At 44.3% G+C, this 21,702-nt stretch overlaps 1 protein-coding gene across 2 annotated transcripts in view; it reads left to right on the top strand.

Annotated features, from left to right (window-relative positions):
• The window catches only part of LOC134616487 (cadherin-6-like), a 61,804-nt gene extending 41,512 nt beyond the window's left edge, over nucleotides 1–20,292 (top strand). Inside the window, exons 9-13 of one of the 2 annotated variants that reach the window (XR_010091458.1) lie at nucleotides 330–451; nucleotides 12,108–12,225; nucleotides 14,914–15,165; nucleotides 17,138–17,855; nucleotides 18,131–20,292. Coding sequence is in view for 1 of the 2 variants with exons in the window: in XM_063461313.1 (XP_063317383.1) it covers nucleotides 330–451; nucleotides 12,108–12,225; nucleotides 14,914–15,165; nucleotides 17,138–17,682 (1,037 nt within the window). In the remaining variant the exon portion in view is untranslated. Of the gene's footprint in view, nucleotides 1–329; nucleotides 452–12,107; nucleotides 12,226–14,913; nucleotides 15,166–17,137 lie in introns of both variants that reach the window. The other variant, XM_063461313.1, reaches the window with a different exon arrangement.
• The last annotated feature ends 1,410 nt before the right edge of the window (nucleotides 20,293–21,702 follow it).

Here is a 21,702-nt window from a genome sequence, read left to right on the forward strand (position 1 = left end):
AGATTTTTTTAAGTGTATTCTCTCTGAAGACATAATAAGTATAGAAATATTGCCCACCTGCCCCCTTCAGTGTCTGTTATAGATGATGTCTTACAGAGTCTCATTACTTCTAATCATGGGAGGACTTTTAAAATCCTCTTCATATGTTTTTCTTTAGTTTTGATCAAATCTTCACCTTCTCTCTATATGCTGCACTGGATACAGCAGAGATGACAATAAAGTTTACTTTGAATATAAGCTTGGTGAAGCTTCAGTGGAGGCTGTGAAGGTACTGGAAAAGTTTCAAAACCCCAAAGTGACAGATGTTTTTGTGCTTTCTGTGCCTCCAGATAATCCCCGTCAGAGCAGCAGCGTCAGTGTCTACATCCGTCTGCTGGACATCAATGACAATGCTCCCATGTTTGCCACTGTGTATGAAACCTTTGTCTGTGAGAAAACCAAGGCTGGCCAGGTACTCACATACTTCATGTGTTAGCTCACTGTGTGCTCTGGTGGCATCTTACTGACTTCAAAACCTGATTAGACCAGAGCAGTCCCAGAGCTGTATAAAGACTAATGAGTGAGCATCCAAAATGAAATGAAAATGACAACTTACAGCTCTGCCTAATTTTTATATAAAACAGATGTTGCTATAATGATGGTACCCATTGGTTAGTGAAGTCCCAGGTGTGTTGTAATCTGACTGTGAAACCAAAGAACGGCTACAAACCTGAGACTAGTGACTGTCACAACGGGACTGAACGGACTCACGCACAGGCTCTGAATTGAGAACACAAGAGTCTTTATTCACAGCAACACCAGGTGATCTATTTACAAAGTGGGGGAAGGACGGGCTCTGGGGATCCACACACGAACGGGGGAAAAGACGCTGGAAGTCCACACACACTCCACACTCTGTCCACGCTCCACGCCTCACGCTCCTCCTCATGTTCCACAGAAAACACGATAGCTCACTCCAAACCTCACACACTCGATCGCTCAGGTAACACAGGGGTTGGTCCAGGGAATCTGTTCACAGAAACACAAAGGGATTACTATAGGAAGATCTCTGGGAAAACACAAGAGTAAACTGAGCTGGGGTTTACACTGACGAGGGTCGGCAACGGTCCAGCGACGAGAAACACAGTGCTGCCATCTTATAAAGGGACTGGAACACTGTCGGGTGATGAGCCACAGGTGTGTGATTGTGACCAGGTGCGTGGGCCAAGGGCAGGAGCCCACGGGTGAGCTCCGCCCAGGCAGAGGGAGGAGGGAAAGAGAGGGAGGGAGAGAGCAGGAACAAAATCAAAACAAACACATGTAGCCATACTGAGCCGACCGGGAAGGCACAGGGACCCTGACAGTGACTGAGTGACTGGTTTCATCAGGAAATCTTCACTAAAGCCATAAATCGAAGGGTGGTTTTCCAAACAGCCCCCCCTGCTCTCCAGAACAGAAGCATCAGCCACTTCTTTATCTTTGGGACTCAGACACTGCCTCAGTCTTTTGTACACAGTCTGTGGTTGTATTTGAACAAAGACAGAGATGGGTAGCTGTCTTGGCTCATGTTAGCTGCTAGTAGTGAAGCTTGGTTGTCTTGGCTTGTGAGTGAGTGATTGTTGTCAGTGTGATGATCACAGCAGCAAAGACGCCCCTGTGTGCACACACAGGATGGGTCTTTTGATCTAACCTCTGCTGGTGTCTTTTCACTCAGCCATCTGACTATTTTACACTGTTTTCATTGTTAATAACAGACCAGGAAGCAAACAAGAGAAGTGCAGACAATGACAACAAGTCAGTTATTTCATTACAACCTGCTTTAAACTCAGGTCATTTTCAGAGACATTCTCTGATTAACATGACGGCAGAGGAGATGTAGAAAAGCTGCTAGTTGTTACCTATTTCCTATTGTAGGGCTGATATTTGGCTTGTGTTGAAGGGATTGATTGGGGCATAATGTTTAAGCAGTTTTCACTTGTCAGTGTTCTGTCAGTCCTCATAACAATCACTGCATGCACACTGTGTGCTTGTAGCTATTGAGTAAGCTTCTTTAAAGGTCCTTGAATGTGAGCACAAAAAATTAATGCTGGTTGTGGAATAAAATTTAAATCACTAAAGTTTCTACTCTGAAAACAAGTGAAAGAAAAATACACACTCAGACCATGACAGGTTTTAATAACTGACTGGGTTGAAAAAAGAAACCAGTAGAAAAATCACAGACACACTTCCTTTCACATGATGTTTCACATGTTTTCTGTTTAAATGATGAACATTTCACAGACAGTCATTTTCATTTTGACCTCTCAGTACGACTGAGATCATCTGGAGAGACGGTGGGCTTGTTTACAGTCTGCCTCATAATCAGACTGATCTGTTGGTCAGCAGTGTTCAGCGATATCAGATGGTCTCAGCTGCAAGTGACATGATAGAAAATAATTATTTAGGGCCAGTTCATGCTGCCAGTTAGAGTGAGGCAGCGGATCCTTAGTGTGCCCTTGGATGGTAACGGAAATGTGATGAGTGTTTACGCCGTCCAGATTTATCAGCTGTTTATGAAAAATGGCAAATTCTGGAGTCGGTCCTGTAGGCTGCTGATAAACACATAACCATGAGTGCGATACACAGATATGTGCTGAAATGTTGCTCGATCCTCATAACAGGCATTTTGTGTGACACTAGTTCAGTGTGGACCGGCCTCCCAAACCTCTCAGAGGTTGTGCTCGTCTGCCCAGAGCAGGTGGCACTGTACTTATGTGTAGTGATGTGCTTTTATGAGTAAATTGCAGGACATGAAAAGTTCCAGAAGGGCTAGACTGAGCACATAATCCCCTTTTAGCATAAAACAGAAGAGCACTGTGATTGCATGAAGTCAGCTTTTATTATGACAGCAACATTCAACTGGGTTTGATCAGTAAACATGCATAATTATAATGTTAGACAGTCATGTATAGTAATAACTTGTTTGGAAGCACTGGTGCCCCCAACCACAAGACTAACTTTAGCATTTAGTATAGACTTATTATGTTTTCTCAATAAAGAAAATGAAATTGAATGTTTTATGCAGCACTAGATGTAACTGTACTACTACACTCAATATGATTTATCACACAGTGTGTGTATCAAATGTATTAGTGATTAAAGTGTGATAGCTTAAAAGTGCACGTAAGGCGTGTGCACGTTTCTGCAGCTGAGAAACTGAGCACTGGGATTCTTCTTTAAGCTGATGTGCCATATTGTACATCTAACATCACACAAGAGTTAACAGGGTCACAAATCTGTATGTGCCCACACACACACACACACGCACGCACGCACGCACGCACGCACACACACACACACACACACATTAAGTATAACACAACAAATCTAGATCCAAGTCTCCCACAAAGTTGATTCTGTTCATCTGGACGTTTTTAGTGGAAGAAATGTTTTGTAACTCATTGAAGTGACTTCTTCAGTCTCAGCTGACTGCTGTTTTCCAACCTTATAAACAGGACATTTGTATAATGACTGAAACTTGCACCACTAAGGAACAGTGGGCTGGGAGGTCATTTTAACCCACTTTGGTAAAGACTGCCTAACGCTAGCACGTGAGTACAAGCAAAGAGCTTGGCTGGCTACAGGAACCACCTGAGATTCAGCCTCAGATGCAGAAAATGCAGGATTTACTCCTACAAGTCTGCAAATGAGCTCATCAGTTAAGAGCATCCGAGCAACTAAAATCCTCCAGATTTTGCTGCCAATGGTCTTCTTACAACTCTGGGATTCTGCCATACTTTCGTCCTTTAATCCCTCTGCCTATTCATCTGTCCATCAGTGTTAATCATTGATTTTTGTTCCACACAGATCCTCCAGTGCTTCCCTCAGACTCTTTGTTTGCTGTATTTGTTGCACTTGTGCACGTTTGCAGTACTGCCACTAATCTGAATTAAACCCTTTAATCTCTCAGCTGGTAATTCTCATTCAATAAAATAAGACTAGTTAAACAAAATACCTACATGCAGTCACAATAACTAACTGCACCTGTGGATCAACAGCAGTTACCCAGGACCAACACATATGGGTACACATATGTGTGTGTGTGTATAGCTTTATGCAATAAGACTACATGCCTTTGGAATGGGAGTCGTGGGTTTGACTCCCCACCAGGGCGTCTGTATCCAGTAAGACTCCCTAGGCTAGACCCCTCATGCTAACCAAGTCCCAAGTGCGATGGAAGAAGGATCGTTGGTGTGAGCGGAACTGACCTGAAAGATAGTCTTGGTAACTGGCTACGGAGGATCCATGTTTCAAGCTTGGCCATGATCCTAAGTGAAGTACCCTCTGAGGATCTACTAGATGATTTGAATGCAGCACCGAGACTAACCAGCTGATCTAACAAGTGAAAGAGACATCGATTCACTGATCTACAGCAAAGACATTGGAATGTCATTCAGATTGGAGAAGTATAGTCAGATGGTAACGAAGAGAGGAAAGGTAGTCAGAACTGAGGGGATCGAACTACCAAAGGCAACAGTGCAGACATCGAGGACAGCTATAAGTACCTGGGAATCCCACAGGCAAATGGGAACCACCAAGAGGTCGCTAGGAAAGCTGCAGCCACCAAGTACAACCATTAATCTGTATTAAAGCCTTTAATCCCTCTGCTAGTATTTCTCATTTAATAAAATAAGACTAGTTAAAGAAAAATACACACATAAATACACACATCTCTCAGCTGACTCCTCAGGACCTGCCTGACCTGCAGAGGGTCAGGCAGGTCCTGAGGAGTCATCTGAACGGTAAGAACAAGATCCAGGCTACCAACACCTACACCCTGCCCATGATCAGGTACTTTGCTGGGATAATAAGCTGGCCAAAGGAGGAGATAGAAGCCGCTGACATCAAGATGAGGAAGATCCTGACCATGCATGGAGGGTTTCACCCCAAGTCCAGCACCCTAAGGCTGTATGCTAAGCGGAAGGAAGGAGGCCGGGGGACTGGTGAGTGTCAGCACCACAGTCCAGGATGAGATAACGAACATCCACAAATACAACATGAAGATGGCCCCAACCGACCGTGTGCTCAGTGAATACCTCAGGCAGCAGAAACCCAAGAAAGAGGAGGGAGACGAGGAACCATCACGGGGCCTGTCCTTATGTACCACCGGCAGATAGTGGAGGTGGCTGATATCCAGAAATCTTACCAGTGGCTGGACAAAGCTGGACTGAAAGACAGCACAGAGGCACTAATCATGGCAGCACAGGAACAAGCTCTGAGTACAAGATCCATAGAGGCTGGGGTCTATCACACCAGGCAAGACCCCAGGTGCAGGCTGTGTAAAGATGCCCCTGAGACAATCCAGCACATAACAGCAGGGTGCAAGATGCTAGCAGGCAAGGCATACATGGAACGCCATAACCAAGTGGCCGGCATAGTGTACAGGAAGTCTAAGGAGCTTGGAAAGAAAAGCGTCTGGACTTCTTAAAGTTGCTTGAAGACGTTTCACCTCTCATCCGAGAAGCTTCTTCAGTTCTAAGGTCAAATGGCCGAGAGTCCCAGATTTAAACCCAGTGGGAGTATCCCCCCAAAGAGGGACAAAGGACCCCCTGGTGATCCTCTAATCACATGAGCCAAGGTGTGAAAGCAGGTGTGGGACCTAATCAGCCAGGGTTTCGGGTGAGCTCATTGTTAAACCTGGCCCCACCCTGTCATGTGAATTCCTGAGGTCAGATGGCCCAGAATGTGAGTGGGCATTAAGGCGTCTGGGAAGGGAACTCAAAACTGGATTATAGATGGCAGACAATTGGTGTCGTAAACCACCGCCTCTGTTCAAAGATGGTCGCTCACAGTGGACATAGATGGCCTCTTTCACTCCTCTTTCAAACCATCTGTCCTCTCTGTCCAAAATGTGAACATTGGCATCCTCGAAAGAGTGACCTTTGACCTTAAGATGCAGATGGACTGCTGAGTCTTGTCCTGTGGAGGTGGCTCTTCTATGTTGTGCCATGCGTTTATGAAGTGGCTGTTTGGTCTCTCCAATGTAGAGGTCTGGGCATTCCTCGCTGCACTGTACAGCATACACCACGTTGTTAAGTCTGTGTTTTGGAGTTTTGTCTTTCGGGTGAACCAGTTTCTGTCTGAGTGTGTTGCTGGGTCTGAAGTACACTGGGATGTCGTGCTTGGAGAAAACTCTCCTGAGTTTCTCTGATACACCGGCTACATAGGGGATGACAACGTTGTTGCGTCTGTCTTTCTTATCCTCCCTCGCTGGTGTCTGATCTTCTTTTCTGTGCCTCTTTGCTGACTTTATGAACGCCCAGTTGGGATAACCGCATGTTTTGAGTGCTTCCTTTACATGTGTGTGTTCCTTCTTTTTCCCTTCAGGCTTAGAGGGAACACGTTCTGCCCGGTGGTGTAGGGTCCTGATTACTCCAAGTTTGTGTTCCAGAGGGTGATGGGAGTCAAAGAGGAGGTACTGGTCCGTGTGTGTGGGCTTCCGGTAAACTTCGATGTTGAGGTTGCCGTTTTCTTCAATGTGCACAGCGCAGTCCAGGAAGGGCAAGCAGTTATCCTTTGTGTCTTCCCTGGTGAACTTGATGTTTTTATCCACAGCGTTAATGTGCGCAGTGAAGGATTCCACTTCTTGTGTTTTGATTTTGACCCAGGTGTCGTCTACATATCTGTACCAGTGGCTGGGTACTCTCCCTTTGAAAGAGCCAAGAGCCTTCCTTTCCACTTCCTCCATGTAAAGGTTGGCTACAATAGGTGACACGGGGGAGCCCATGGCACAGCCATGTTTTTGTCTGTAGAAACCCTCGTTGTACTTGAAATATGTAGTGGTGAGGCAGAGGTCTAACAGTGTGCAGATCTGATCGGGTGTGAAGTTGGTCCTGTCCTCCAAGGAGCTGTCTTCTTGTAGTCGTTTTCTGACAGTCTCCACTGCCTCCGTGGTGGGTATGCAAGTGAAGAGAGAGACTACATCAAAGGACACCATGGTTTCATCTGGATCCAGGGTAAGTTTCTGGACCTTGTCGGTGAAGTCGGTGGAGTTCTTGATGTGGTGTGGGGTGTTCCCCACCAGAGGTGCTAGGATGGTAGCAAGGTGTTTCGCAATGTTATAAGTGGCTGAGTTTATGCTACTGACTATGGGTCTGAGAGGGACACCTTCCTTGTGGATCTTAGGAAGTCCATAAATGCAGGGTATGGCATCCCCTGGATAAAGGCGGTGATATGTGAGGCGGTCGATGATTTTGTCCCTTTCAAGATCTTGAAGGCAAGCTATAACTTTCTTTTTGTAGCTGCTTGTGGGGTCTCGCTTTAAGGCTTCGTAGGTATTGTTGTCACTGAGGAGAGTAGTGATCTTTGTGTGGTAATCCGTTGTGTTTAGGACTACGGTGCACCTTCCCTTATCCGCTGGTAATATAGTGATGTTGTGGTCTTTGCTCAGGGAAGCGACGGCCTTCTTTTCTTGTAATGTGAGGAGGGACTTTGGCACTGGAGAGGGTGGCTGAGACTTTCATCCTGATTTGCTCTGCTTCTGTCTGTGATAATTTGTTGATCCGTATGGCAGTTTCTGTGGCTGTGATGAGGTCCACTATGGGCAACTGTTGCGGAGCAATGGCAAAATTGAGTCCTTTGGCTAATACGTTCTTTTCAGGTTCAGTGAGCTTCCGGTCTGAAAAGTTCTTCACCCATTTTTCCTGACTGTCCTCAGGTGTATGTTCTTCTCTGAGTTGTGTAGATTCAGACTGAGGAGTGAGTGTTTTTGAAAGCAAGGTGTGGAATTTCCTGCATTGTCTTTCTTTTCCTTTAGAGTGTTGGGCCCGCTGAGCCTTGTCCACAAACTTGTAGAAGAGGTTTACAAGTTTGTGGTTTACAAGAGGTTTACAAGTTTGTGGACAAGGCTCAGCGGGCCCAACACTCTAAAGGAAAAGAAAGACAATGCAGGAAATTCCACACCTTGCTTTCAAAAACACTCACTCCTCAGTCTGAATCTACACAACTCAGAGAAGAACATACACCTGAGGACAGTCAGGAAAAATGGGTGAAGAACTTTTCAGACCGGAAGCTCACTGAACCTGAAAAGAACGTATTAGCCAAAGGACTCAATTTTGCCATTGCTCCGCAACAGTTGCCCATAGTGGACCTCATCACAGCCACAGAAACTGCCATACGGATCAACAAATTATCACAGACAGAAGCAGAGCAAATCAGGATGAAAGTCTCAGCCACCCTCTCCAGTGCCAAAGTCCCTCCGTCTAACCTCACATTACAAGAAAAGAAGGCCGTCGCTTCCCTGAGCAAAGACCACAACATCACTATATTACCAGCGGATAAGGGAAGGTGCACTGTAGTCCTAAACACAACGGATTACCACACAAAGATCACTACTCTCCTCAGTGACAACAATACCTACGAAGCCTTAAAGCGAGACCCCACAAGCAGCTACAAAAAGAAAGTTATAGCTTGCCTTCAAGATCTTGAAAGGGACAAAATCATCGACCGCCTCACATATCACCGCCTTTATCCAGGGGATGCCATACCCTGCATTTATGGACTTCCTAAGATCCACAAGGAAGGTGTCCCTCTCAGACCCATAGTCAGTAGCATAAACTCAGCCACTTATAACATTGCGAAACACCTTGCTACCATCCTTGCACCTCTGGTGGGGAACACCCCACACCACATCAAGAACTCCACCGACTTCACCGACAAGGTCCAGAAACTTACCCTGGATCCAGATGAAACCATGGTGTCCTTTGATGTAGTCTCTCTCTTCACTTGCATACCCACCACGGAGGCTGTGGAGACTGTCAGAAAACGACTACAAGAAGACAACTCCTTGGAAGACAGGACCAACTTCACACCCGATCAGATCTGCACACTGTTAGACCTCTGCCTCACCACAACATACTTCAAATACAACGAAGGTTTCTACAGACAAAAACATGGCTGTGCCATGGGCTCCCCCGTGTCACCTATTGTAGCCAACCTTCACATGGAGGAAGTGGAAAGGAAGGCTCTTGGCTCTTTTAAAGGAAGAGTACCCAGCCACTGGTACAGATATGTAGACGACACCTGGGTCAAAATCAAAACACAAGAAGTGGAATCCTTCACTGCGCACATTAACGCCGTGGATAAAAACATCAAGTTCACCAGGGAAGACACAAAGGATAACTGTTTGCCCTTCCTGGACTGCGCTGTGCACATTGAAGAAAACGGCAACCTCAACATTGAAGTTTACCGGAAGCCCACACACACGGACCAGTACCTCCTCTTTGACTCCCATCACCCTCTGGAACACAAACTTGGAGTAATCAGGACCCTACACCACCGGGCAGAACATGTTCCCTCTAAGCCTGAAGGGAAAAAGAAGGAACACACACATGTAAAGGAAGCACTCAAAACATGCGGTTATCCCAACTGGGCGTTCATAAAGTCAGCAAAGAGGCACAGAAAAGAAGATCAGACACCAGCGAGGGAGGATAAGAAAGACAGACGCAACAACGTTGTCATCCCCTATGTAGCCGGTGTATCAGAGAAACTCAGGAGAGTTTTCTCCAAGCACGACATCCCAGTGTACTTCAGACCCAGCAGCACACTCAGACAGAAACTGGTTCACCCGAAAGACAAAACTCCAAAACACAGACTTAACAACGTGGTGTATGCTGTACAGTGCAGCGAGGAATGCCCAGACCTCTACATTGGAGAGACCAAACAGCCACTTCACAAGCGCATGGCACAACATAGAAGAGCCACCTCCACAGGACAAGACTCAGCAGTCCATCTGCATCTTAAGGATAAAGGTCATTCTTTCGAGGATGCCAATGTTCACATTTTGGACAGAGAGGACAGATGGTTTGAAAGAGGAGTGAAAGAGGCCATCTATGTCCACTGTGAGCGACCATCTTTGAACAGAGGCGGTGGTTTACGACACCAACTGTCTGCCATCTATAATCCAGTTTTGAGATCCCTTCCCAGACGCCTTAATGCCCACTCACATCCTGGGCCATCTGACCTCAGGAATTCACATGATAGGGTGGGGCCAGGTTTAACAATGAGCTCACCCGAAACCCTGGCTGATTAGGTCCCACACCCGCTTTCACACCTTGGCTCATGTGATTAGAGGATCACCAGGGGGTCCTTTGTCCCTCTTTGGGGGGATACTCCCACTGGGTTTAAATCTGGGACTCTCGGCCATTTGACCTTAGAACTGAAGAAGCTTCTCGGATGAGAGGTGAAACGTCTTCAAGCAACTTTAAGAAGTCCAGACGCTTTTCTTTCCAAGCTCCTTAGACTACGATGACCTGGATGACTGAGAACCTTCACAGACATAGTGTACAGGAACATCTGTGCCGAGTATAACCTGGAAGTCCCGAGGTCAAAATGGGAGATGCCCCCAAGGGTGGTGGAGAATGAGCGAGCTAAGATCCTGTGGGACTTCCAGATACAGACGGACAAAATGGTGGTGGCTAACCAACCGGACATAGTGGTGGTAGACAAACAGAAGACAGCCGTAGTGATCGATGTAGTGATTCCCAATGACAGCAACATCAGGAAGAAGGAACACGAGAAACTCGAGAAATACCAAGGGCTCAGAGAAGAGCTGGAGAAAATGTGGAGGATGAAGTGTGCAGTGATTCCCAAACTAGGCGAGTGGCTCCAGCAGATCCCGGGAACAACGTCGGAGTTCTCTGTCCCGAAGAGCGCAGTCCTAGGAACAGCTAAGATGCTGCGCAGGACCCTCAAGCTCCCAGGCCTCTGGTAGAGGACCAAGCTTGAAGGAGAGAACGCCCGCAGGGTGGAGAGGGGAATTTTTAAAAATGCATTTGTATATATTGGTCTTGTTTTGTTTGGTCCATACAAGCCACTGATACAATAGCACTTAGTTTAACCTCCTAAGACCTGAACTCTTCCACAGCATGCATTTTTAATTTCTCTTTGATATTTGGGCTGATTGGGACCCGATGAATGTAAAAACAAAGAATTACCAGATTTTTTTTTTTTACCTGATTTTTGTTTTGTAAGAAAAATGAGAGCCACATATGAGGATATTCGTTTAAAATTTCGATAGAACAGTAGCAGTATAATGTCCTCGTGAGTGGATATCAGGCCCTTGTAGAGCAAAATTGAGTATTTTGGTCTAAATAACCCAAAATGTGATGTCCACATATGTGGACGCCAGGTCCTGGGAGGTTAAAGAGCAGGCAGTTCACACACTCATTAAAAGTTATTTGACAGAATTATTATTACATGGAATTGCACAGCATTTTTATCCCACATTATAAGACCACATGATTCTAAGCTTGTAACAGTTACAAGCTTAGAATCATTTATAGAAACATTCAGTGAGGTCTCCTTTTCACACAGAAGTAACAGAACTCTATTTCACTATTAGTATATTAACATGGTATATGTTCATTCAGTATGTTAAACCCACAAAACACGTTATACTCATAGTTTTTGAATTGGTTTCAGCCTGAAATTCATCGAAACTGCATGAAGCTGTGTCGGCTTCTGTTGCCTTACACTGATTCTCCACCCAAAATCTATCTTTGGAGTATGAAACTCTCTGACCCTGCAGACTTGAAAGGTAGCTGTGGAAAGTTGGTATCATGCTGCTACACAGTGAACAGCAGCTGTTCTCAGATTGATTTCAGCTACAGAAGCTCAGATTACAGCTGTAGAATAATCTACTTGCATCTACATTTGTTGTTTTCCTAACATAAAGTTAAATACTCTGCTTTTGTGTCCTGCTGTTACATTTTCAAAGCAGGAAGCAGGTATGTAGTTACATTTGAATAGAAATTGGTGAGTAAAGACATTAGAATACCAAAAAGAAAACAGCTTACTTCCAAAGAAGGAAAGGTTCATTAGTGCTGCTGTTTAAGTGCAAAGCAGCAGCAAAAGTCTTAATGGAGGTATCAAGTATTTGTTTTATTTGTTGTGTGTGATTCGGTAAGCTAACCACTGTTTCCGGTTCTTTTTCAAAGTGCTGTTTAATCGACTGCTGTTGCTGACAGAGATATTGATGGCGTTTGTAGCACAGGCAGCAATGAGCCTGATCATATCTAAGCTGCTCACTTTGGCAGCTTTACAGACTCCACCGTGATGCTCGTGTTGATCAATGTTGATGTCTCTGGCAGCGGATCCAGACAGTGAGTGCTGTTGATGCTGATGAGCCACCATCAGGACACAAGTTTGCCTTTAGTCTGGCTCCAGAGGAGACCCACCACAGAAATTTCAGCGTCAGAGACAATGGAGGTAGGTGATCTGACACAATTATTCAAACTTGATTCTTAGGTATTATTTACTTAAATTGCATGAAACAAAAACTAAACCAAAATATTTTAGTAATGTAGGAAAAAATGCATGAAAACAATTTAAACGAATATAATGATATTTTTAGCTCTAACTTGTTACTGATGAAGTATTTCATTTTCTTATAACAGTCGAAACTGAGAGACATACAGTGTAGGGCTCCTTGGGTTAGCCGCTCAGTCTACACCAAGGACCAAATCAGATTTGTTCTGATTACTGTTGAATCCACATTGCAATTATGTGAGTGCACCAAAGAGCTTTACTTGACATGCCCACATCTGCCTCTGCCTCGGCTTGAGATTGATGGTAGCTGGGTGAGCATCTATCAATGCAGCACAGGTTGATTGATGTTACTCGTAGATATACATTTGCACAATAGATGCTGCTCTTCATTGCATGAACATAGCCACCACCAGGGGAGCCAACTCAGATAATGCACATACATCTGTTGAAGCAGAGGTCTATACTCACTTCATCATAACTTACTGCATTTTAAACCAGTGTTTAAATGGTTTGACTTAAAACCCTTTACTCGAAACCATAATTCAGTCAGGCAGCTCATACTTGAATTGTTTTCGGCAGAACACAATTAAAGTTTGGCACATATCATTCACAGCATTTGCAATACGCATACAAATTGTGAATAATTAAATACCCCCACGAGGGTAGAGATAGATATTAATGTGATGGAGAGGCCAGCACTGCAGGGAGAGATGGGAAAATGTGCAGCTTAGATCAATGTGAAGTTTTTTCTATCATTGTACACAAAAGTTCTGATCAGAACCGGAGTTGTTTGAACACTGGTGTCTGGTTTTGTACAATGAAACTTTTGACAGCAGTCTTTTTCGCAGCTGCATATAGAATAAATGAAATAAACAGAAGAGTTGGATAGTGTAATTAAGAATAAATAATAATAAAAATTAACAAAAGTTATGAGAGTGCAAAACTGAGGTGCAAGACAAACCAAATGTGACCATGCCAAAGTAAAGCTTATCGAAATGAATGACCAATAAATGTAACGTGCAGTAAAGTTCAGGCTTTTGAAGCCCTCAGAAAAAACGCTGTTTTATCATGTGACCTATATACAGGCGGCACACAAATGCTGGGCTCCCAGTGAGTACAGAGCTTGTATTTACAGTGAATAAAGGTGACAAACATGCTACTGCTCAAAAAGCTCTGAGCATAGTATGGTCCAGTCTCGATGGCAACCGCTCCCAGAAATCGCACCGACTTCAGCTCACCACTTGCCGTCTCGTGGAATCAGAAACCTGCACACGGGGACAAACAGGTGAATACACCTCCCAGAAATCCAGATAATGACAAGAGTTTGAGAGGAGCTCGACTAACTGTGGTTAGAACAACAATCCAGCAAAGACTGATTCTGTGCTGCTTCCTGATAAGACTGCCCAACAAGCTCATCATCACAGGTGCGTGATTACCATCAGGTGTGTTTGCATCAGAAGGGGAAAAACTCCTCCAGTCCCGACCATATGTGTGAACCACTGTATTCACACAAAGCACTAACTGGTCCGGACCAGCTTTAACTGGGAGACATTAAAAACATGAATTTTGATGTTAGTATGCAGTTTTAAATGAACAGTTACAGAATCAGTCATGAAAGCAGGGCCCTGATAAAGCTGGGAGGTAGTTTTTTTAAACTCTGTCCGAAGAAGAATGTCTTCGGACGAGAGCCACACCTCTTTGCCAACCCGGTAGGGCGGGGGCAGCATCTGGCAGTGATCAGCCAACTGTTTATTTTGTTACTTGGGTCGGAGCGGGGCGGCACTCGTGGCTTTCCAAAGATGGCAGAAACTCCGAAGGTGATGCTAGACGAATGGGACCAACTGCTTACCCTCTGTGGATGGTAGGAGAGGAGGCTGGTAGCTGAGTGAGGTTTCGAAGGGGGAGAGGCCAGTGGCTGCTGAGGTCAGCAAGTTGTGGGCGTGTTCGACCCACGCCAACTGGGAGCTCCAGGGCTCCAGGTTTGGGGCAGGGATGATGGTCGTAGCAGGTGGGGAGTGTAGCCTCTTTCAGTGACCTACTCACTCAGTGAACACTACTGCCAGTTCATGTGCACATGTGTTCAGGGCACGCCCTGGGATCCCATCCCCACCAGCTGACTTCTTGATGTTGATGTTAAGCAGGTTCCACTTAACCCATTAAACCAGTGGCAGCACCTGTCAGATTTACCGGTGGGAGTGTGAGCGATAACGGATGGGTTGTTCAATTTGTGTTTTGTATTTTCTTGTGGCAGCAGTAATCCCTCCGCTCTGCAGCTTTTCTACAATGTCATATTCTTTTTGAATGTCATCATGTGGTCAGAGATTTAAAAAAAAGTATTAAACACTTTTCTAAAAACAATAAAGAGTTATCTTAAAACAGTTCATCAGAGATATTTATTTAATTGTCAAACTTTTTGCACTATGATTATCTGTCCGTCTGTCCCTACTTTATAGCTCCTGTCCATGCTTTGTTTTAACAGTGAGGGAGAACGTGTTAGTAATGCCTTGTTGCACCCACATTTCTCCTTGCACCCTGGTATTAGTGTTTTTCAGCCTTCTATTGTGAGAGCACAGTGTCACACTGCAGGTGTGCCATGCTGATCTTCTAACAGAACCTTCTCTAACTTAGATAACACTGCTGGCATCCTGACTGGCCGAGCCACCTATAGCCGCCTTCACAAGAGCGTCTACCTGGTTCCTGTGGTGATCACCGATGATGACTACCCCATGCAGAGCAGCACTGGCACACTTACTGTGAGGGTTTGTACCTGTGACCATGAAGGCAACATGGAGCTGTGTAACCGCGAAGCTCTGAGTAGCTCGCCTGGCCTCAGCACAGGAGCCCTCATTGCCATCCTCCTCTGTGCCATCATACTCCTCTGTAAGTATGACTGGATATGCAAACAGATGTATATCCTGTATTTATATATCATAGTTGTACCATATCATACCATCTTAGTCCTTCCCCAAAGTGGAGGGCTGAGGAATTTTCAGTGACTTTGTTTACAGGAACACTCTGTGATTTCATCAAATCAGAACATTGAGATTGAGAGCAGGGGCAAACAAAAACCACTTACAGTTTTGGCGCAGACACAATTCTTTTTCCCGGAGACACCGTTCACTGTCCTTAAAACAAAACTCATAATGATCAGAAGTTGTTGCTGTAAAGTTAATGTAGTTCAAAGACAGACCACAAGGGAGCACTATCTGTGTCTAGATTAAGATGTGAGCTACATGTGTAGAAGAAGAAGCGGATATACAGGTATGAGAGCTAGAAAGTGGTGGTATACAGTTGTTCTTCCTGCGGGCTAAGAATAAATAAGAAAGGCATGTAGCAGACCATAAAATGACTCATTCTTCATAATTAAGGAGACAAACAAAACAAAACTGTGTTTGTTGCTGTAGCTCAGACGACAGAGCAGGTCAAGTTTGGCGATTTGATCCTTGGCTGTCCAATCGACGTGCCAAAATATCCTTGGGCAAAATACTAACTCCAACCTCATCAACTCCCATCAGAGTTTGAATGTTAGATGAAAAGCACTTACAGAGAAAAACATAAAAGTATGTGTATGAATGTGGGCGAAGTGAGATGAACACACACTGGGCACACTAAGGAGCGCGCACAAATATCAAGGCTTGCTTCTATCCAAACTTCTAACCCACCACACATATAGTCGGTTTTTGTTGTCAGTCCGTTTGCAGCATCTGGGCCTACTATAAAAATACTTCACATTAAAAAATGTTTATTTTAAAAATCGCCACCATTACAAGTGCATATAAAGTGATGATTAGGGCTGAAAATCGAGAAGTTCAATTCTTTGGAATTGTTAGTATGCTTGCCTGTCGATCTCACTATTGGTTCCATTTGCACTTGTGCTACAATCAGCTGATTTCAGTTCATGTGTAGGGTGAGGAAAACAGTGCTGCAGTCTGCAGCATGGATATGGACATTGTCATTTTGTGCAATAAAAATAAAAGTGCAATCACAACAACAATATGCTACACAACTCTGGCTTTTTGCAAGCACCTGCACAGATAGCATGCTAAGGATAAGCTAACCAAGAATCTAGAGTGATGATAAAGCTAACAGGAATGATTCACAGGACAGTGACAAAAATGAAATAAAATAAACAAAAACTCCTCTGAAAACAGACAGCTACAACAATTAAAGAATTGTGAAAAAGCAGCCGGTGTTCATGGGAAAACTTTCAAAGACTTCAGAAAGCCTGGGGAACTGCTGCTAACCACCACCTTCAAAATGACTCAAGTCTTGCTCCTTGGAAGCCAGATTTTGCACAACCACACATCCTTAAACCCGCTTGTATGTTTCTTCTTATTCTTTGAGTTCCTTGAAAGAAATTGCATGAAACAAATCGTGATTATTGAGTAGGAATCTCCACACTACAGCTGAAAGGAACGCCAGGCTTTATGTATAAAAGTGCCAATGACATTTATTGATTTAACTGGTCCCAGAACAGTGTTTCACATTGTTTTAGCCCATTTTAACTCTGTGTGAATGATGACAGGTATATCCTGTTTAACTGCTCACTTCCTTGTTTAAATCACACCCAACTGCTTTAGGACTGTGAGAGGCAACAGGGTGCCTACCACATAACAGAGTCTGATTTAACAGTAGATAAAGGGCTTCATTTGTTCCCAGATCTCAGCAACTACTGTGAACAATGTTCATCATAAGGCATAACAAAGAAACACAAAGTGACCAAAAATGAGATCATTTAACTAAGCAGCAGTGGTCCTTATATCTGTTATCTATGGTGGCTGGTTGTTTAAATTCATGCTCCACTGGGACACGATTATAATCTAATCCTGCATCGTTGTTCTCTTTTCTACAGTGGTTGTGGTTCTATTCACAGCATTAAGACACCAAAGGAAGCAGGAACCTCTTATTATCTCCAAAGAAGATGTCAGGGACAACGTGGTTAGCTACAATGATGAGGGTGGTGGCGAGGAGGACACCCAGGCGTTTGATATTGGCGCCCTGCGACACCCAGCTGCTGCAGCTGCCTTGGATGAGGGTGCTAAACAGAGGCGTGACATCATCCCTACTGATACTCTGCTGTATCCAACAATTCGCCACCCTGCCCCAGCTCCCTCCAGCCTGCTTATGCCTCCAATACGCATGGCTGCACGTGATAATGGGGATGTATGCGAGTTCATCGACCAGAGAGTGGTGGAGAATGACTGCAACCCCAAAGCGCCACCGTACGACTCACTGGCCACGTATGCCTATGAAGGAGCGGGGTCAGTGGCCGAGTCGCTCAGTTCACTGGGCTCGGCTTCATCCGAGGCTGAACAGGACTACAACTACCTGAGTGACTGGGGGCCCCGTTTCAGGAAACTAGCTGACCTGTACGGGGCTGAGGACAGTGACTTCTAACAGTTACACCGTCCGTGTCAAAGATGAGTTCAGGTGACATTTAGACCATTGCAGATCTGAGGACAGCAACATCCAAGCTACTAAACTGAGAGAGTTGCCTCTTAAAAGTGCTTTAAGAAAATGTGAGAACTTGAGCACACATAGACTTCATATAGAACCCAACAGATGTGCTGGTAGGTGCGAATGCCTATAAAGCAATATTTGAGATCACCAGCTAACCTTCGATCTGTCCTCACTGCACACCCGTCCAGAAACAGAGTTTACCAAGTCATTTTCAAAGGGGATAAAAGTCTTAAATCTCTATTTTTGGAATCTTATGTAGAAATGTTAATCAACTATCATAACGGTGAAGCCCAAATATCTTCAGCTCTAATCATAGGAAACTTTCAAAGACTCGTGGCAGGCCTAAATGAGGTTTGACTTCTTTTGCTTTCATTCTTTCTTTCAGCTAAGTGCCCTTCTGCTGCCCTGCAAACAGAACAGTGGACGCCTGTTGGCTGGCTGAGAATGGAGGGGCCGACTTACTCCTACATGATTGTTTGTCCTTTTTGCTTTCTTGTTCTGGTGGCAGAACTGTGGTGAACTCATTATACTGGAACTATAATCAGTTCTATGCATCTTTAATTTCACCAGAGTCTTTTCCTATTACAAAATACAAGTTTATATAACAAAAAAAGTTGAGTAATGTTTTCTTTGACAGTATGCTTTATAGTTTCCATCATGTACATGGAGAGTCCATGCCTTCACAGCAGGGGTGTCACTCTTCATGCCACGGTGGAGAGAATGATTGAAACAAAGCTGCATTCGCCATGTTTTACATGTAATGTTAAACATCAAATCTCCAGGAAAATAATCATAAAGTGTGGCTACAGACAGGCGCATTGAGCAGTCCTGTACATCTCTCAGGAGCTGGTGAAGACTCGGACACTCTTAACATCAAGACACAGTTGAACAAACTGTATGCTAACACATCCACCATACCAAGAACACTGTAAATAAGATGCCTTGTCCAGTGTGTAGGATACAGGGGGATCTGTTGTCAGAGATGTGAGTGCAGTATCCAAAAATATGTTTGCATCAGTATAATGTAAAAATATTGATACAAATAATATCAGTTTTTTGCTAGAAATAGAGAACATAGACAAAGACCTCTTAAATACTCTAGAAGTCTGCTTGTGTGATGATCTAGAATGAATGGTGCTGTACAGCACCATAGTGCCGGGGTTACTCATACATGATCATACGAGTAACCCCGGCACCATGGTGCTGTAACCCAGAACTCTTCAACGACTTCCATCACGTTTCGATCAATGACTGTAGAAGGTTTCGATATTCACTGGTGATCACAGCGACAGCAGCCGCTCCTCTGCAGCCTGTATTTGGATTTCAGCCACAAAGCAAACAATGGTAGAAAATCTATAACAGCAGCCTCCTGCAAGCTTCACCTTTAACCACCTCAACCAGATGGAAGTGTCTGACTAACATCTAGTTACCATTTGAAAGCATGCACCAGAAGGAAGTGTGTGTTGATGTAAATTCTTAACTAACCCATTAGCATGCATTAGCAGAATGCTATTGATTTTGTGCAACAATCACTTCCTTATAAGAGCAATGAAAGTACGTGAGTCATTCTGATGTGAACAGAGAATTTAAAATGGGGGCTAATATTTAGAATCAGAGGTAAATAACAAGTTACGCTCCATTTAGCTTCATTGAGAACCATGTTGGGAGCTCCTGCTTCTGCACCCTGACTGAGCTGAAGCCAGTTTCTGTAAAGTGGAACAACCAGGAACTCAAGACTCCAACTTTTCTTTACATGGGCCGAAACAGCAGGGAAACAGCCTTACAGTAACATCAAGAAATTCAAAGTAAGCATTTAGCTTGTCACCAAAGTGTCAGTGAGATAGCACAAATTTCACTTCACGGGGTTTGTTAGACTTGTATTCAAATCAGTGGTAACAAACTGTTCCAGGTGAATTTGGTTCAAAGGTGAAAAGCAGCCCTGCTTCAGTCAGCAAAGCCCTCGTGGGTTTTTTGGTGACTGGTTACCTTGTTTTCAGTTTCATATCCGTTGCCGTCTCCTCTGTAGTTCATAGTTTGATTATGATCAAAATGTTTTTGCCTTGTGGTCTTGTGGCACAGATTTCACTCACTGGTTTTTGTGGATGAGAAAAAGGAAACCAGTTTGCCTCCTTCACTGGTTTATCTGCTTGCTTCCTTCAGCTTTTGTTTTTAAATGCTGTAATTAAGTAAAACTGGGGCAGTGAATTTGTCCTTAGCTTTAGTGTCACACTAATTAATGAAGCTGAAGGTGAAATCACAACCGCCAACCTCAGTGATACGTCATGATTTTATATCAGGAGTTTTGTATTGTTTGTCTCACTAAAAGCATCAGTTTGTTCCAGCTGTGTTTCGTGACCCTGCTCTGTCCACTTGTTTTTCCTTTGGCTCTGTATATTTACAGGACATGATGATGATATTCTGAGAAGGGAAAAACCTCAAACGCCACCCAGCTTCACTGTCTGAAACTCACTGTGGGCAGTCTACTGTCTATATACGATGATGTATTACTGCTTTTTTAATTTGATGAAAATAAACTTTTGTATTGAAGCTTTGGTCTCTGTCTTACACTCCAGTAATTTTGATGCATGATTACTGCAGTCGTTTTACTAAACACTGCTCTAATGCAACAGGAAAGTCCTGCTGCAGACATTTCTTCCAACATCTGGAAAGCAGGACAGCCGCTGTAAGCAGAGAGTCACACTTCAGTGTTTGGACAATTATGACATTTTTGTGTTGGGATTTTGAATAAAAGTGGCTGTAACTCCTGAACAGTTTATGCAATACTTTTGTTAGACTTCCTAAATTTAAGCTGAAAGTCTGTACTTTATATATTCTTTAAAATCCACTGAGGTTATCATCAACTTATGGACGGACTCTGCAATGTTTATAAAAAGTGATTCTAATGAGCATGGATATCAGGAAAGTCATCAGACTCAGATGTAGCGATGGGAGATTAGCTACAGTTTAATGGTGCACAGAGCGCTGTTTCAGGAAGGATGTTCAACAGAGTGAGTTTATTTTAAGCTCTGAGCTGATTAACTCTGAGGACAGCTGGGCTCTGTACGATGAGGCAGGTTATCTGTTAGCTGTTTCCACAGGAAAATGAGGCATGGAAACTTTAGGATGTTTCTGGAACTTTTAATGAACTTTTTCTTGTCGCTTCTACAGGCGGTTAAAAGGTTCTTGCAACCTGAAGTGTAAACCGCGGTAAGACCCAAACGTCCCACAAACGCACAACACAATCACTTTACCCTCCTGACGGGGAAACACAGAATGGCACATACCACCTAAATAAATCTGGCATTTCTAAAAACATATTGAAAAAAGCAGTTACCTCCTTTTAACAGCTGAGTGTAACAGAGACCTTTTCACTTCTGCAGTGGAATTCACAGAAACAAGAGCAAGCTGGGCTCCTGTGGCCAGATTTGGAGAAAGTGGAGTAGTGTGCTCTGCCAGCCCCTAATGGTTGTACCAGCACTGACCTCAGAGGCTGCTGACAACATTACCCAGTCCCCAAGGCCACTCACACCGTCCTCATGAAAAACATACACCGTCTGTGAAGACCCCTCCGCCTCTCCATCAGTGCAGGACAGATGGGTGCCTGCAAACCTACCTGTCATCCCACAACAAAAGACACTGGACCTGGCAGCCACTGTGAGCCACTGTTTTTCTGGCATGAAGGTCACATCTCACTTTCTGCTCACTTTGTGACTGGGCTCCCACATCTGGGCAAAGGAGGTCCCCATCAGCAGCTCAGCTGGGGTCAGGCCTGTGGCTGTATGATGTCTAATCTGATACTCAAAGGAAAACAGTAAAGTTTCTGTTCTAGTAAAAATGTTCCTCCACCTTTTTTCACAGTGTCTCCACCGCACCATTCTGCCATTGGAGGCAGGCAGGATGTGCTACATCAGTCGGACATCAGTCGTGCCTGGACTGTGATGTTTGGCACAGTGTGAT

The sequence above is a fragment of the Pelmatolapia mariae genome, linkage group LG18 (assembly GCF_036321145.2).
Source record: "Pelmatolapia mariae isolate MD_Pm_ZW linkage group LG18, Pm_UMD_F_2, whole genome shotgun sequence".
NCBI classification, from domain to species: domain Eukaryota; kingdom Metazoa; phylum Chordata; class Actinopteri; order Cichliformes; family Cichlidae; genus Pelmatolapia; species Pelmatolapia mariae.